General features: G+C 41.2%; 1 protein-coding gene across 3 annotated transcripts in view; it reads left to right on the top strand.

Moving 5' to 3' along the window:
* Positions 1-16,705, top strand: part of KIAA1671 (KIAA1671 ortholog) — a 199,099-nt gene that overhangs the window by 162,357 nt on the left and 20,037 nt on the right. For all 3 annotated transcript variants that reach the window (XM_077295550.1, XM_077295532.1, XM_077295541.1), the window contains exon 7: positions 16,400-16,625. In XM_077295550.1, the coding sequence (XP_077151665.1) occupies positions 16,400-16,625 (226 nt within the window). The remainder of the gene's footprint in view (positions 1-16,399; positions 16,626-16,705) is intronic.

Raw genomic sequence — 16,705 nt, 5'->3', positions numbered from 1 at the left:
GCCCTGTGTTTGACGGCATGGCCGTTGAGTCCTGGGTTCTAACCCAGGCAGGTTTCTCTCCGGAAGTCATCTCTACCATGATCAGCGCTAGAAAGCTTACATCTATGCGCATTTATCATCACACTTGGAAAACCTTCTTTCCCTGGTACAACGACCGGGGATGTTCTCCTCTTGAATTTTCCATTCCTTCCATCCTCGAATTTTTACAAACGGGTTTGGACTTAGGTCTCGCCCTTAGTTCTCTCGCGGGGCAGATTTCAGCCCTGTCCATTCTGTTCCAACACAGAATTGCCAACAGATTACAAGTGAAGATGTTCATTCAGGGAGTCTCCCATAGGGTGCCTTTAAGATGCCGTTGGAACCATGGGACCTTAATCTGGTCCTCGGAGTCTTGCAAGAAGCTCCTTTCTAACCTCTACAGGAAGTTTCCCTGTCCTTTCTTTCATGGAAGGTTGCCTTCCTGGTTGCGGTCACGTCCATTAGACGAGTCTCCGAGCTGGCGGCTTTGTCTTGTCAAGTTCCGTTCCTGAATTTTCATCAGGATAAGGTGGTTTTGAGAACATCCCCGTGCTTTTTGCCCAAAGTTGTCTCATCCTTCCATTTCAATCAGGAGATTGTCTTACCGTCACTCTGTCCGGCACCAGTACATCGCATCGAGAAGGCCCTCCACACACTGGATTTAGTGAGAGCTCTCAAGACATACGTCTCGAGGACGGCGTCTTTCCGCAGGTCAGATGCTCTGTTTGTGCTTCCGGAAGGGCCAAGGAAGGAGTTTCCCCCTTCCAAGGCGACAATAGCCAAATAGCCTACCGACTCAGAGGTCATTCTGTCCCAGCAGGGATTAAGGCTCATTCTACTCAGTCAGTGGGTGCGTCTTGGGCCATCTGGCACCAAGCTTCGGCAGCACAAGGAGCTATTCTTTCTGTATTACTTAGTGTCCTCCTAGTGGCAGCAGCATAACACCCATGGTCCTGTGTCCCCCAAAGATTGGCTCGCAGAAAATGAATTTAAGGTGAGTACACAAAAATCCCTGTTTTTTATCAATTCACAAATTTCAAAATCAATGAAGAAAAGAGAAATCTAAATCATAATTTTTGTGTGACCTTTGCTTTCAAAACGGCATCAAACCGTCAAGTCTTCAAGGACAAAACACATACTGTACTTTCTGAAGGAAATCAGCATGGAGGTTGTTTCAGACATCTTGGAGAACTATCTACAGACCTTTATGTGTATGAAGGCTTGTGCAAAACCTTCTATCTGTTCATCTAATAGCAGAAAGACTCAGTGATGTTGAGATAAGGACTTTCCACTTTTCTTCCATGCTTTACTTTTGCCTGAAGCCACTGATTGTTGTACCACATCCCAGCCCTTAGGTCAGGGGTGGGGAATCTTTTTTTCTATGTGAACTGTGCATATTTGTTTATATGAGCTGAGCAATTTTATGTCACTGGGCATCTATGTGTATTTGTTTTGCACTGTTTTTTGCACTTTACTGTTGCCTAAAAATTTTTCCTGTTTTGATTTTTTTCTTGCCATTAGCTATATTGTCCGCACCTTTTTAATATTATATAGGGTGCATTAGGGACAGTTGACTAGAGCGGGGGCGCCAATTGCGCAGGAACATAGGGTGCCAACCCCCCCCCCCCCCCCCCGCAGGCAGGTAGAGCGTATCCAGGTTCAGTGCAAGGGTATAGGCTAATTTGCCTCAGTATAGGCCGGTAATAAATGTGCAATATATTCTTTAAGTGTGTATATTACTAATCAATTGGAAACACACTTTTTTGCACAGGCCTTATTATCATATTATATATCCCAATTTTCTATTACATGTGCAATATATCATATAAAGTGTGCGATATATTTAAGGCACACTTCTTTTTACATAGTTTTGTCTAGTGACACTAGTTTGTCTGTCTGTAGCGTATGGTCTGCTGAGTGTTGTTTTTCTATCTTCTGCACGATAGGGCCTATTAGGGACAGTTAGGGCGAGCCTACGTTGAGCAGGGGCACCATTGCGAAGGTTTATAAGGTGCCAACCTCTGCTGCAAGGTAGGGCACAGATAGTGGGCCCTCTAGGGTAACTGTGCACCCTGTATCTTTGTCTGCAGCCATACGTGTTTTTAGGTCGTGTATATTGTATTGGATTGTTTTATTTATAGTAAGTAAATGTTAAGTTTTATTGTGTCATTTACTTTATCGTATATTAGTGTCTTTTGTCAGTGAATCTTTTTTTCTGCCAAGGGCCATTTGGATATTTATACCATCCTTTGGAGGCCGTAAAAACTCCGCCCACAAAGTATATCCCGACTCTGGCACTGGTTTCAGGATGTAATCTTTCATTGCATGCCCTTCAGTGTTCAGTAGTGAACACTGCATGTGTGTGGTAACAGAGCAAGAAGAAATTAATGAGCTGGTGGCAATCAAAATACAGCTCACAGAGTCTTAGGTGAACAAACCACTTTTGATTCCAGAGCACCTTCTGCCATTTTTCTGTACTCCCATTTGTTTTTGGGCATAGTTGATTCATTTGCCTTTGGGGTTTTTCGCCACAATTCTTCTGTGAAGACCACTTTTAGCTAAACATCTAAACATCTCTAATCAGTAGATGGTTGTAGCTTAATCCCAATAGTTGTGATTTTGACGGGAAGTGAGCATGATTTGTCTTTTTTACTGCTACACTAAGTTTTCTTGGCCTATTAAGCCATCTAGGGACGCAGCTTTGGTTAGTTGTTGGTGTCCTCAGTGCTGAGAAATATACATCATTTAATACGATCAGGGGGCATTGGGCTCAAAATATCGTCTTCAGCAGGACAATGCCCCCAAATATACAACCAATGTCATTAAGGTCCAACTACAGCATAAAAAAGATCGAGAAGGAATGGACATTCTAATATGACCCTCACAGAGCCCTGATTGCCACATTATCCAGTCTGTCTGGGATTACATAAAGAGACAGAAGGATTTGCGCAAAACTACATTAACAGAAGATCTGTGGTTAGTTCTCCAAGCTGTTTGGACCAACCTCACTGTTGATTTTCTTCAGAACCTCAAGTGAGTGTACCTAGAAGAATTGCTGCTGTTTTGATGGCAAAAAGTGGTTATATATGGATTTGATTTCTTATTTATAAACATTAACTGTTAACACTTCTATTTTTTTTTTTTAATCATTCTGACTTTGTGGCATTTTTTTTCTTCTCCTGTTTAAAACTGTACTGTATATTGTGTTGCATTTGCTTCCCCATCTCTTTCCTTCCTGTGTCAGACACAATTGAGTATATTCCTCCATTTACTGATTCTGCATGGTATACCAAAATAATGGGCATAAAACATGCTGCAGGAATACAGTGGCCTATTTTATATCATTCATCACTGTTCTATTGACCCATTCAACCTATATGTGAATGATTATGCAGTAAGCCTAGTATTTGGTTGCTGCCAGTGTTTCATCAGCAGGTAGTAAGCGGGCATTCTCCTAAACTTTGGGAACTTTCATCTGCTGTAGCAGATTAGTGATCTAGTTACATGCCTGGCTACAAGTAAATATATATAGTCCTGCTCATGTGGAAAATTAGTTTTCATATGATCCCTTTCTGTCCTGCTTCTGATCAGCAGTCATATGCCTTCTTTTTTATTATACTGCAGTTTACTCTGTGCTAACATTTCTATTCTTGTTTTAAACCCAGTAGTACAAGTACTCTATTGTTTAGCACAGGTGACTCCAGTTTCAGGTCAGCACCGTACATGGCCTACATATAATAGCCTTTCTATCTATGAGAGAAACTGCTGTATATGTAATCGAAAAAAGCTCCGTGCCGACTCAACATTGCATGAATGTCACATTATATTAGTTTATCAGAAAAACATTTTTAACAGCTATTTAGACATGAATCTTTGCCAATGTTGAAGCCATGCACCACATTTTGAAAGGTTAAAGGGTTTCTCTGGAAAAAAAAAGAATGAAAATGTAATTATCAATACATTTCTAATACCTTTTATTAAGGTAATCACTATAGAACATTTAAATGGCTCCCATCTTGCTATTCTTCCATAAAGAATAATGGGACAGGTACGTAAGAGCATGTACTGTAGAATGCTCTACTGCTGTGACCTGGAGATACTGTTAAACTACGTGGTATAGATTATCTCCAGATCACAGCAGCTGCTCAGCATTCAGAAAGACATGGTGGACATCGGTGTGAGCAGCTTACTCTTGCTTGCGCACTCCTCCAATATTAGAAACACAGGGTGGACAGCAGTGTGAGCAGCCTCTTCTTACCGCTGATCTCTCTAGTATTACATCAGAAACACAGGGTGGACAGCAGTGTGAGCAGCCTCTTCTTACCGCTGATCTCTCTAGTATTACATCAGAAACACAGGGTGGACAGCAGTGTGAGCAGCCTCTTCTTACCGCTGATCTCTCTAGTATTACATCAGAAACACAGGGTGGACAGCAGTGTGAGCAGCCTCTTCTTACCGCTGATCTCTCTAGTATTACATCAGAAAGACAGGGTGGACAGCAGTGTGAGCAGCCTCTTCTTACCACTGATCTCTCTAGTATTACATCAGAAAGACAGGGTGGACCGCAGTGTGAGCAGGATCATCTAACCTCAGCACTCCTAGTATACATCCAGTATTAGATCAGAAAGACAGTGTGCACAGCAGTGTGAAAAGCTTCTGTGTGCCTCAGCAACTCTGGTATCTCCAATATCAGATCAGAAAAACAGGTGGTTGAACATCAATGTGAGCAGGATAGTCTAGCCTCGGCAACCCTGGTATTGCCCGTTTTAGATCAGAACGACAGGTGGACAGCAGTGTGAGCAGCATCTTACCTCAGCACCACTGATCTCCTCAGTATTAGATCAGAAAGACAGGGTGGGCAGCAGTGTGAGCAGCACCTTGTTACCTCTGCATCTCTGGTATCTCCTGTATTTTATTAGAAAGACAGTGTGGATAGCAATGTCAGCAACTTCTTCTTACGTCAGCACGCCTGGTAAACTGGAAAAACAATAATGCACTTTAAAACAAGTCAGAAGAAAAGCATATTTGTGAATATTTTTGTACTGCCTTGTTATGGGTTCTGTTCTTAGCTTTCATAAAAATGCTATGCACAGGAGAGAGAATCTCCTAGACTCTGCATGATTTATGGCCAGCTTTGCGATGGAGTCTGGTCTATATCATCAGCGCCCCTGTCTGAAGTTGAATTAGGAGGCGATAACAATACTTATGTGAAGTAAAGTTCCTCATATGCTAAAATGTCCAATATATTCAGTATAACTGGACTATTTTCACCACCCCTAGCGCACGTCTGATGCAGCTAAACTTAATTCCCAATAAAAACTTGCAGGAGATTGTAGGGTGAAAAACATTCAGTAGTGTCACAACACGTTAATCATCCAAGGCAAGATCTGGTACAGTACTGCTGTTCTAGATTAAATCCATTTACTGAATTATGGCAGTAACAAAAAGAAGGGTAACAAATGAATTACAGTCATTTAAATTATTAACCTAAAAATGCGCAAACTAAGGCGAAGTGCACACGTTGCGGATTGGGGTGCAGAATTTTCCGCACAAAATCCGCATCTCCTGGCAGAAACCGCAGGTGCGGATTTGCCGCGGATTTTCTGCAGTTTTTACCCCTGCGGATTTCTATTATGGAAGTGGTCAGAAAAGCTGCAGTTCCGCACAAACGAAGTAGCATGCTACTTCTTTTGTCCTGCAGCGGTTTTCATGCAGATTTTTCCGCACCATTAGCACAGCTTTTTATTTACATTGTACTATAAATCACTGTGCGGAACTGCAGTGTTTCTGCGCGGAAAAATCCGCTGCGGATCCGCACAAATTCCGCATCGTGTGCATACAGCCTAAGGCTATGTGCACACGTTGTGGATTAGGCTTAGGAATTTCTGGTGCGGATTCTGTCTCTCCTGGCAGAAAACGCACCTGCGGATTTGTCGCGGTTTTTGTGCGTTTTTGCTGTGGTTTTCTTGCGGATTTGCTGCGGTTTTTACCCCTGCGGTTTTCTATAATGGAGTGGGTACAAAAACGCTGCGGATTCACAAAAAAGAAGTGACATGCTACTTCTCTTAATCCACAGCGTTTCCGCAGCGGATTTTCCGCAAAGTGTGCACAGCATTTTTTTTTTCTCATTGTACTGTAAATCAATTGCGGATCTGCAGAGTTTCTGCACCTCAAAAAACGCTGCGGATCCGCAGCAAATCCGCAACGTGTGCACATACCCTAAAGGTTGCCCATATCCACATGTCGTCCGTTCATAGCGGACACAGTATTAAAAGAACTTTAAACAATGGATCCGTTGCAAATAAAGAAAAAATGTACGTACATTTTGGTTCACATTTGCATTCGTTTTTTTCAATTTGTGCGGAATCTGTTTTTACTAGAAGTGTCTTTGAACGCCTCTAATGTTCTGGGCATGTGCAATGTTTAAAGAACTGATCTGGATTACATAAGGTGATCATCCGTTATGATCCATTTCTCATATGCTTGAATGTTACAAAAGGAGACCCATTTGTTATTGGTTTTATTTGGCCGGACAAAAAAAGTGTGCAAATTGTTTTTTCTTCATCCAGCTAAAAAGCAGATTGTAGTAAAGCACAAGACATGTGAGGACATTTCTGCCTCCATTCTAATGAAAGAATCTTACACATGATTATATTTCTGCTTCTTTTGATCCAAAACAGATAAAACAGATCCAATAGCAGAAATAATTACTGGACATGTGACCTTAGCCTTACAAGATTATATAAAGCCAAATGTCACAGGTTTTGTGCAAACAGCGACCCTAAACCACTGAAAATGGCCATTACATAGCTGTAGGATAGCTTGGTTCCCCTTAGTCCTGTTATGCCCAATTGTCTCTGCTTTTCCCCAAGATTGTGCTTACCTTTACAGCTCCACACAAGCAATCAAGCAAGCACTCTGATAGTTTGTGGGATGTGCTCAGTGTATGAAACGTGCGCATGACCCAGAGACGGTGAGTGAGGTCTGCCCAGGACTTGCTTGGATAGGGCTGATGTCAACGTAACAGATTCAGTACAAGTCACATTTTCCGTGAAAAAAAAAAAAAATCACATTTTTTTTTTTTGGAACAAGTTTATGCAAACAGTGAAAAGATAAAGACAACTTATTGTACATTGTTTTGTCTCTTGACCATTAATCCATCTCTTCCTGAATAAGTCGCAGTCCTAGTAGTGTATGCAATGGATAGTTATAATTATGATCGTACTTTATTTTTCATACTATGGCTTTACACGGGTTTACAGATGTTGAGTATTCATATTACAGGACCTGTTGAAGCAGGTCACATCAGCCATGTCTTTATGATGAATGAATTGCGATGTCATGATGTATCAAGTGAAAAATGAGTTTTCCCTGAGGAATTTGTTATATTACCAAGCCTGCTTTACCTTCCCCACCTTCTCTTTCCATTTTGCCCATATACCGTCGCTCCTTACATTCCCCCACCTTCTTCTCTCATCTTCCCCTCTTTCTTTCTTTATCCCTTCTTATCATCTCTTCTTCCTTCTCTCTCCCATCCCCCCTCTCTTCCTTATACTCTCTCTTAGGTAGGTAGGCAGGTTTGTGCTGCCTCATTTGAGAGCCGCATAATGGAGACATAGTCCCTGATCTCAGCGATATGTCACTTACTCTTCTGCTTGTTGTATTTTTGATAAAAATTATTGTTTTATCAGCAGGAGATCATCACTAGAGGACCAGTAAACCCGCTGCTATGCAGTCCTCCATATTTATGAGCTCCCAACACTGATTGACATCTTTCTGCCTATGCACAGTGTACACAGAAAGCTGTTACAGGGTATGGGCGGGATTATAGAGGGCTCAGCATTCAGAGAACTGCTAGATCTGCAGAAGAGAAAACGGTGATTTATCAGAACTGCAGCAAGCAGTCCAGTAAGTGATACAGCTCTTTCCTGTCATCCTCTTCATCAGTATCCTACATCTTCTTGCTTTCTTGTACACTAGAACACAGTATCCATGTTTAATAAGCCGGTATGACTCCGGACAAAATCTCATGCGTTCTGCTCAAGAAATGGTTAATTTACTTTATTTTTTTAATTCATTCTGCTTTACTACTTACTCATTCGTTAAACTTTTACCCCAGTCTTCTGTTGTCAGAAAGGTGCAGGAATATCTAACATGGGTAAAACAACGTATCGGTTCTATGTCACCCCTTACTTAATGCCATACATGCTAGACTTGCCCTCAACATTGCTAATTGCTGAAATACAATAATGTGAAATAAGGCTGTGGTTATAAAGGGAAATGGATAGGTATAGGTGACAAATAAACAATCCACCTAACCTTTGTAGGAGATCTTGTAGTATGTACGGTAATCAGAAAGTGATCTATTTTTAAAACCAGGTTTTTATTAAGTGTTTTTTTCCCATAAATTTTAATGTTATTGTTTCCATATCAATATACAGTGGGGAAAATAAGTATTTGATACACTGCCGATTTAGTAAGTTTTACCACCTGTAAAGAATGGAGAGGTCTGTAATTTTTATCATAGCTACACTTCAACTGTGAGAGAATAAAAAAAAACAAAAAAAACAGGAAATCACATTGTATAATTTTTACATAATTTGTATTTTATTGCATGAAATAAGTATGTGATACAATAGAAAAACAGAACTTAATATTTGGTGCATAAATAATTTTTTGCAATTACAGAGGTCAGACGTTTCCTGTAGTTCTTGACCAAGTTTGCACACAATGCAGCAGGGATTTTGAGCCCCTCCTCCATACAGATCTTCTCCAGATCTTTCAGGTTTCGGGGCTGTCACTGGGCAACATTGAGTTTCAGCTCCCTCCAAATATTTTCTATTGAGTTCAGGTCTGGAGACTAGATACGCCCTCCAGGACCTTGAAATGCTTCTTACAGAGCCAATACTTAGTTGCCCTGACTGTGTTTTGGGTTATTGTCTTGCTGGAAGACCCATCCACAACCCATCTTCAATGTTCTTTGAGGGAAGGAGGTTGTTGGCCAAAATCTCGTGATACATGACTCCATCCTTCCTTCAATAAGGTACAGTCATGCTGTCCCCTTTTTGGAAAAGCACCCCCAAAGTATGATGTTTCCCCCACCATGCTTTATGGTTGGGACGGTGTTCTTGGGTTGCACTCATCCTTCTTCCTCCATACAAGGAAATTGGACTTGATACCAAAAAGTTCTATTTTAGTCTCCTCTGACCTCATGACCTTCTTCCATGCCTCCTCTGGATCATCCAGATGGTCATTGGTGAACTTCAAACAGGCCTGGACATGTGCTGATGGACCGTGCGGGCCCTGCAGGATATTAATCCATGACTGGGTAGTGTGTTACTAATGGTAATGTTTGAGACACTGGTCCCAGCTCTCTTCAGATCATTGACTAGGTACTCCCATGTAGTTCTGGCATGATTCCTGACCCTTTCTCAGAATCATCCTTAATCCATAAAGCGAGATCTTGCATGGAGCCCCAGACTGAAGAAGATTGATGGCCATCTTGTGTTTCTTTCATTTTCTAATAATTTTGCCAGCAGTTGCCTTCTCACCAAGCTGCTTGCCTATTGTCCCATCCCAGCCTTGTGCAGGTCTACAATTTTGTCCCTGGTGTCCTTAGACAACTCTTTGTTATCGGCCATAGTGGAGTGGTTGGAGTGTGATTGAGTGTGTGGACAGGTATATTTTATATAGATAATAAGTTCAACTAGGTGCAATTAATACAAGTAATGAGTGCAGAGTAGGAGGGCTTCTTAAAGAAAAACTAAAAGGTCTATAAGAGTCAAAATCTTATTTCATGCAATAAAATGCAATTTAATTGTTTAAAAATCATACAATATGATTTTCTGATTTTATTTTTAGATTCTGACACTCTCAGTTAAAGTGTACCTAGATAAAAATTATAGACCTCTCCATTCTTTGGAGGTGGGAAAACTTGCAAAATCGACATTGTATCAAATACTTTCCCCACTGTATATAAAAATCTGAAATCTTGCAATTGTCTCACTGGCCTCAAAGCCTAAAATATTGTCTCCCTGTCCTTTATGGAACACTTTTTTATGGTTTCATTATTATCGATCGTAGGGTTGCAATGACAGATAACACCTCTGAACTCACTGGCATAATACAGGATCCACCTTTCACATGTAAGGCTACGTTCACACTAGCGTTGTGCGCCGCTGCGTCGGCGACGCAACGCACGCAAAAACGCGTCAAAACGCACGCAAAAACGCTGCGTTTTGCGACGCATGCGTCGGTTTTTGCCGAAAATCGGACGCAAGAAAAATGCAACTTGTTGCGTTTTCTTGGTCCGACGCTTGCGGCAAAAAAGATGCATGTGTCGCACAACGCAACAAAAAAAAACGCATGCGTCCCCCATGTTAAGTATAGGGGCGCATGACGCATGCGTCGCCGACGCAAACCCGACGCACATTAGCTTAACACTAATGTGAACGTAGCCTTACAGCTGACCCTGCTTTCCGAGCATGCTTATTATTGTCTATATCTAAGTGACTGCTGAAAAGGACAGCAAGTATGCGTTTTAAGGCCTCATTCAAACTTAGGTGAATGATGTAATTATTCTAAGTTTTTTTACAAACAGTGGCGCGCTGATGATATAATAGGGAAGGACCAGCTGCAAAATAGGACCACAACCAAATGTGTGTAAATGTGCTTATTTGTGCTAGGACCCACTTTCACAATTAGACAAGGGGGATAAGAACATGTACCAAAAACCATGGGTTTAGTACTAGGAGACGTAGTTGTAGTTGTGGTCCTCAGTGATTTCTCAATATAATGAGATATGGGGTTAATCTGCAGGTTAATAGTATCTGCACCTGCCTGGCGTCTGCTCTTAATTTCCTCCTGAGAGTGTGGCTCTAACTTTATTCCCCTGCAGCGCTCGGGTTTCAGTCATGGGGGTGGCACCGTTGCAGGTTAAGTCTTCGCTCTGTGTATAGCGAGTGGTGGCTGTAACCGTGTCCCTGGCGCTAATGCTGAGCGAGTGGTGAGTCAGAGCCTGGGGCCCGGTTACAGCCACCACTTTCTATACACAGAGCAGTGACTGAACCCGTGCTGGTGTTGCCCCTGTCATTGAAACCCAAACGCTGCCAGGGGAATAAAGTTAATTTCCTCCTGGCTGCGCGGCTCTAAGTGCAGGTGCCGGGCAGGTTCAGAACACTATTAACCTGCAGATTAACCCCATATCTGCAGCTTTGTAGTGTTTTTTTTTCCTGTGACAGATTCCCTTTAATGTACTAGAATCATAAAATATTAGTCAGAAGGGACCTCAAGTGTCCGTGTCCAACCCCCTGCTCAATGCAGCACAGGATATACTAAACCATCTCAGACAAATGTCTGTCCAGCCTCTGTTTGAAGACTTCCATTGAAGGAGAACTCACCACATCTCGTGGCAACCTGTTCCACTCATCGCTCACCCTCACTGTCAAAAAGTTTTTTCTAATATGTGTCTTCTCCCTTTCAGTTTAATTCCATTGCTTTTTGTGATTCCATGTTCAAATAAGAATAAGGATGATCCCTCTACACTGTGACATCCCTTCAGATATTTGAAAATACTATATTTGACATACTTTGCAGTCCAATCACTATCCTGGTAGCTCTTCTCTGATTCTGCTATCAATGTCCTTTTTTAAAATGTGGTGCCCAGAACTGGCCACAGTATTCCAGATGCGACCTGATCAAGGAGTAGAGGGGAATAATTACTTTACGTGATTCTAGACTCTATGCTTTTCGTAATACATCCTAGAACTGTCTGCCTTTTTTTTGCTACTGCATCACACTGTTGACTCATATGCAGTCTGTGATCCATTAGTAAGCTCAAGTATTTTTCATATGTGCTGTTGCTTAGTTCTATTCCTCCCATTCTGTAGGTGTAATTTTCATTTTTCTAGCCCAGATGTAGAATCTTGCAGTTCTCCTTGTTCATATACCATTCTATTAGTGCTGCCCATTGTTCAAACTTACCTAGATCCTCCTGAATTCTTTCTTTGCCTTCTCTTGTGTTAGCTATCCCTCCTAGCTTTGCATACTCTGCAAATTTGATCAGTTTTCTTCAGTTCCCTTATATAGATTATTTATGAAAATGTTAAATAACTCTGGGGCTAGGACAGAGCCTTGTGGTACTCCACTTGAAACACTCTTCCAATTGGATATGTATCCATTTATCACCACTCTTTGAGTACGATCACTGAGCCAGTTATGAATCCTCCTAAGCGTAGCCTTGTCAATCCCATACTTGGTTGTTTTTTTCAATAAGAATAGTATAAGATACTTCTTATCAAATGCTTTGCTGAAGTCGACGTATACTATATCTACCGCATTTCCCTGATCCACCCAGTCAGTTATTCCATCATAGAAGGAAATTAGATTAGTCTGGCATGACTTGTTTGCTAGAAACCCATGCGACTCTGGCTAATTACTGTATTCTTATCCAAGTACTTACATACATGCTGTTTAATAATTTGTTCAAAGATCTTTCCTGGTATAGAAGTAAGGCTCATTTGTCTGTAATTTCCAGGTTCCGTCTTCTTTCCTTTTTTTGAAGATGGGGACAACATTTGCCCTTCTCCGATCTTCTGGGACTTCTCCTGTTCTCCATGATTTTTCAAAGATTCTGGCTATTGGTTCTGCAATTTCCTCTGTAACTCTTTCAGTACCCTAATTCTTTCAGTACACTAACTAAACACTGCTGAAAATCTGACTGTGTCTTCATAAGAAAAATCTGACATTTCGATGAGGTCTTATATTAGACCTAGTGACCAGTGTGAAAATTACAAGATTTTATTTTTTCTTTCCCTTTGGTTTAAAAAAAACATGGAACAGTATAATTTTTTTCCCCATAAAATTTACCATTATGTCCTTATATGTCCTAATAACCGATTCCCTTCAAGGTTAGAGCTTTGTGTTGTGTATTCCTGATTATAGTGTCCTAATTGTTCCAGGCATCTGTGGTCTGTCAGCGTTCGCCTGCTTTTCATATTGACTTCTTGACTTCCCTCCCCCCACCCTTCCTCTTCATGGTTACATTTTCCATTGTTAAACACATCCCCTGTGGGGTAAATCCATGCACATTTCTACTTGTGCTGATTGTTTATAGGTACCTTGGTTATATTGTATGTACAGCAAATGGATATATCAGGCATCTTTCTCATTTAGGGATTCGACTATGACTGCAAGAACATAGTTATAGTGGTTAAATAAATGGAAAAACAAATCGGTTCATCTGCATCGCTGTGGACGAAAAAGATAAGAAATGCCAAATCCAATTTGAGGCGGATTATTCGTCAACGCCTTTCGAAGTATACAACTTCTTCATCAGGGCAAACCATGATCGTGGATTGTCCTGATGAAGAAGTTGTATACTTCGAAACGCGTAGACAAATAAACCGCTTCATATTGGATTTGGCATCTGTTACCTTTTTCTTCCACGGCAGCGGAGATTAAGCTTCATCAGCTATAGCGTTGGTGCAGAGGACCATTGCATTGATAAATGGATGGAAGCAAGGATACATTGACTTTGCTGTAAAGTTGCTCAGGGCAGGAGCCTCCAACGTTCTGGTCGCTTTGGTGTGTGACAGTGTTGATAAATATGTTGGCTTTTTGCTATATCCTAGATCAGTCCAGCTTCACAAACGGATTCGGGCACAACCCGATTCATGGCTCTGGCAAAATACAGTTCACCAGATATCTTTAAGAAACCTACCCTGCAGAGTTTTTCCTTTTTTTATTGAGTTGTCTCTTAATAAGTTAGTAATAAAAGAAGTCTCGAGGTAGTTGCTAGGTTGGTGTGTTCTGCAGCACAGTACATTCCGGCTTGTTTAGTCTGCCTGTATTGGATAATGGCACTGTTATTGTGCTGCCGGAGTGACGGCATGCCTATAAATAGAGCCGTGACACCCATTCAGCAGGGAATAAGCGCGATGTGACGTGCGCCTCCATACACTTAACTCCCTGCCACATCCAAATGTTTACATGCAGCGCAGGAGAGCCTCACATATGACTTCCCTAGTAGGACAGCGATAAAGAGGAAGGAGTCAGCCCTGAAAGAGAGCAGCTTATCTCATCATCCTTGTTTACTGGATCAGTCATGGCACAATTCCTGACCAGCACTGTGGCTGGAAATAACACTTGTGCTCAGCGCCTGCAAATCGTGGGCCGTCACCCAGAAGGCTGGGGAGGAGCAGACACGCTCATCCATCATTTACCTTATTCTGCGGGTAAACGAGATTGTAGTCTTCACAGCACCTTCACTAGTTATGTCTTATCTGGGCTATTTTGGTTAAACCCCTATAATCCCTGTAGCCAGGAGCCTCTGACAGGATCAATTAAGTGTTACCTCCCGCAGGGTGCAACGACAACCCTAGTATAATGTCCGACATCCCCGCTCTACGTGTTTTTATTCATTTTTCATTTTGTTTATTTATTTTGCTCACTGACACCGTGAGTAAAATAATGCCGCCATGATACTCTGCAGTGTCTTGCAGACATCCTCACCACTGTCCCCATTGGGGCTCACAATTTAAATTCCTTATCAGTATGTCTTTGGAGTGTGGGAAGAAACCCACACAAACACCGGGAGAACATACAAACTCCTTGCAGATGTTGTCCTTGGTGGGGTTTGTACTAGAGATCTCTGGGTACTAGAAAATCCAAAGTTACAGCCCGTAGCCAGTATGTTGTGAATCATAAAATTGGGCATGACCATTTAATGAATATTGTTGGGAATGTTAAGTTTTGATCATTTTTACATGTAGTTGTATAAAGTATTACTCGGATTGTTTGTAATGGCCAACGCTCAATAGTTTTATTATTCTGGCCTTTTACTTTGCTTTTCTTTTTTTTACTGATCTTATATAAACAAGGTAATTCTTTAGAAGACTGAAGGTTTTATTTTTTTTGGACAACGTACTGTCATATTCACAAGAACATCAGCCGTGTATTACTAAACCAAAAAATAGGCGACTCAATCATAGATCTAATATAAATCGGAGGACCATGAGTCAAAAAAAGTAGCCAATCGTATTAACATCAAATAGTACCAATTTTTATTAAAGATACAATCAAATAGCATAATAAAATGTTTACCACTTATAATAAAATTTTATTATAAGTGGTAAACATTTTATTATGCTATTTGATTGTATCTTTAATAAAAATTGGTACTATTTGATGTTAATACGATTGGCTACTTTTTTTGACTCATGGTCCTCCGATTTATATTAGTACTGTCATATTCATTTGCTTTTAATCTAATGTGCACATACTCCCATTGAAATAGATTTTCAGATAATTGATTATTGTGAGATCAGTCTGAATACTGCACAGGAAAACAAGGAAACTATTCCCCGGTGGTCCGATCATTGGGTTTCTTTTTTTCTTCCGCTCTGTGCCTACTGTCACCATAGGTTGGACAATGATTGTATTGGAACCATTTTCTATTGCAAGTGAAATAATGATTGAATGTGATAAATCTGATTAACCCTTACTCGGTAGAAGTAAGTAATGAAAGTAATCTGAAGCGGTTGATTTTGGCAGGACAGTCAGGACTGCTTGGCTACCTACCCGATGCTTCCCCTACACATTATGTTGGATCGGGGCACCTTGAGTTATAACACCCTATCCTTTTTGTCTTGCCTTATTTTGCAATGAGCCATGATAGGGCTTTCATTATAAGTTATGGTTTCTCTCGTGTCTTCAAATTTATGTGGTGGCACACATTTTCTATACAAATCTGGCAGAAATGAAATTGCAGCATGCTTCCTCAGATACGCTGTGTACTGCAAACGCCCCCATACCAGGGAGCTGTACATCCGCCGCACACTGATGTACAGGCTCTGTGCTTCCAGCAGCCCAATAAGCCATTACATCTAACCAAAATATTGGAGAACGAAGTGTATATTAACAGAATTCCATCGATCCCCAGGTCTGGTTTGGAGGGGACTCACGTTGGTCAGTGCTGTTATTATTTATGCGGCAACTTTGAGATTATTCTCTTGCAGGGCTCGCCTAGTAACAGCTAAGCTTAGCTGTAGATATTTTGGATCTACTAGCCCTACCATTATTTGCCCTGCTTAGATCAATAAGAAAAGGCGAAATGGTTACCGTAAACTGCAGCTTCCTGCATTTATGCTGGGTCATCGCGCATAGTGCGCAGACCATTCTCCAGATTTGTGTGACTTGTCTGCCCTCTGCTGTTCACTTAATGGATAAATATGAATAACGAGAGTGATGTGTGTGTGTGTGTGTAATATATATAACACGTGTCTATGTATATATTTTACGGCGGCAATAAACAGTGAAATTGTAAAGAACGCTAAGGCAGTTGTAGTAAATGTACTAACTAAGTTCGCCTTCTTCGTTCCAGCTTTGTCCAAGAATCTTCATCATACGATAACATCAGCACCCGCAAGCAGCAGTCCCACAGCCGCTTGTCCTCACTGTCCCACACTGAGACTGACCAGCACGATTCGATCACTGAAGTCCGTGATGGAAGTCTGGATAGATCAAGCATGGACCTTGATTCCACCGATGGCACAGCAAGCACACCGTCTTTTCATGAAGCCAAAGCAGCTGATTTCTCTTTCATGGATGTAAGAAACATTTGGAACTCATGGAAATGGGAGCTACATCATAATTTAATTTAACCAATTATAATGTTTTATTTTTATGT

This window comes from Ranitomeya variabilis, chromosome 1, assembly GCF_051348905.1.
Source record: "Ranitomeya variabilis isolate aRanVar5 chromosome 1, aRanVar5.hap1, whole genome shotgun sequence".
In the NCBI taxonomy this organism is placed as follows: Eukaryota; Metazoa; Chordata; class Amphibia; order Anura; family Dendrobatidae; genus Ranitomeya; species Ranitomeya variabilis.
The sequence above is the reverse complement of the archived record's forward strand: the minus strand, read 5'-3'. Positions and strand labels throughout refer to the sequence as shown.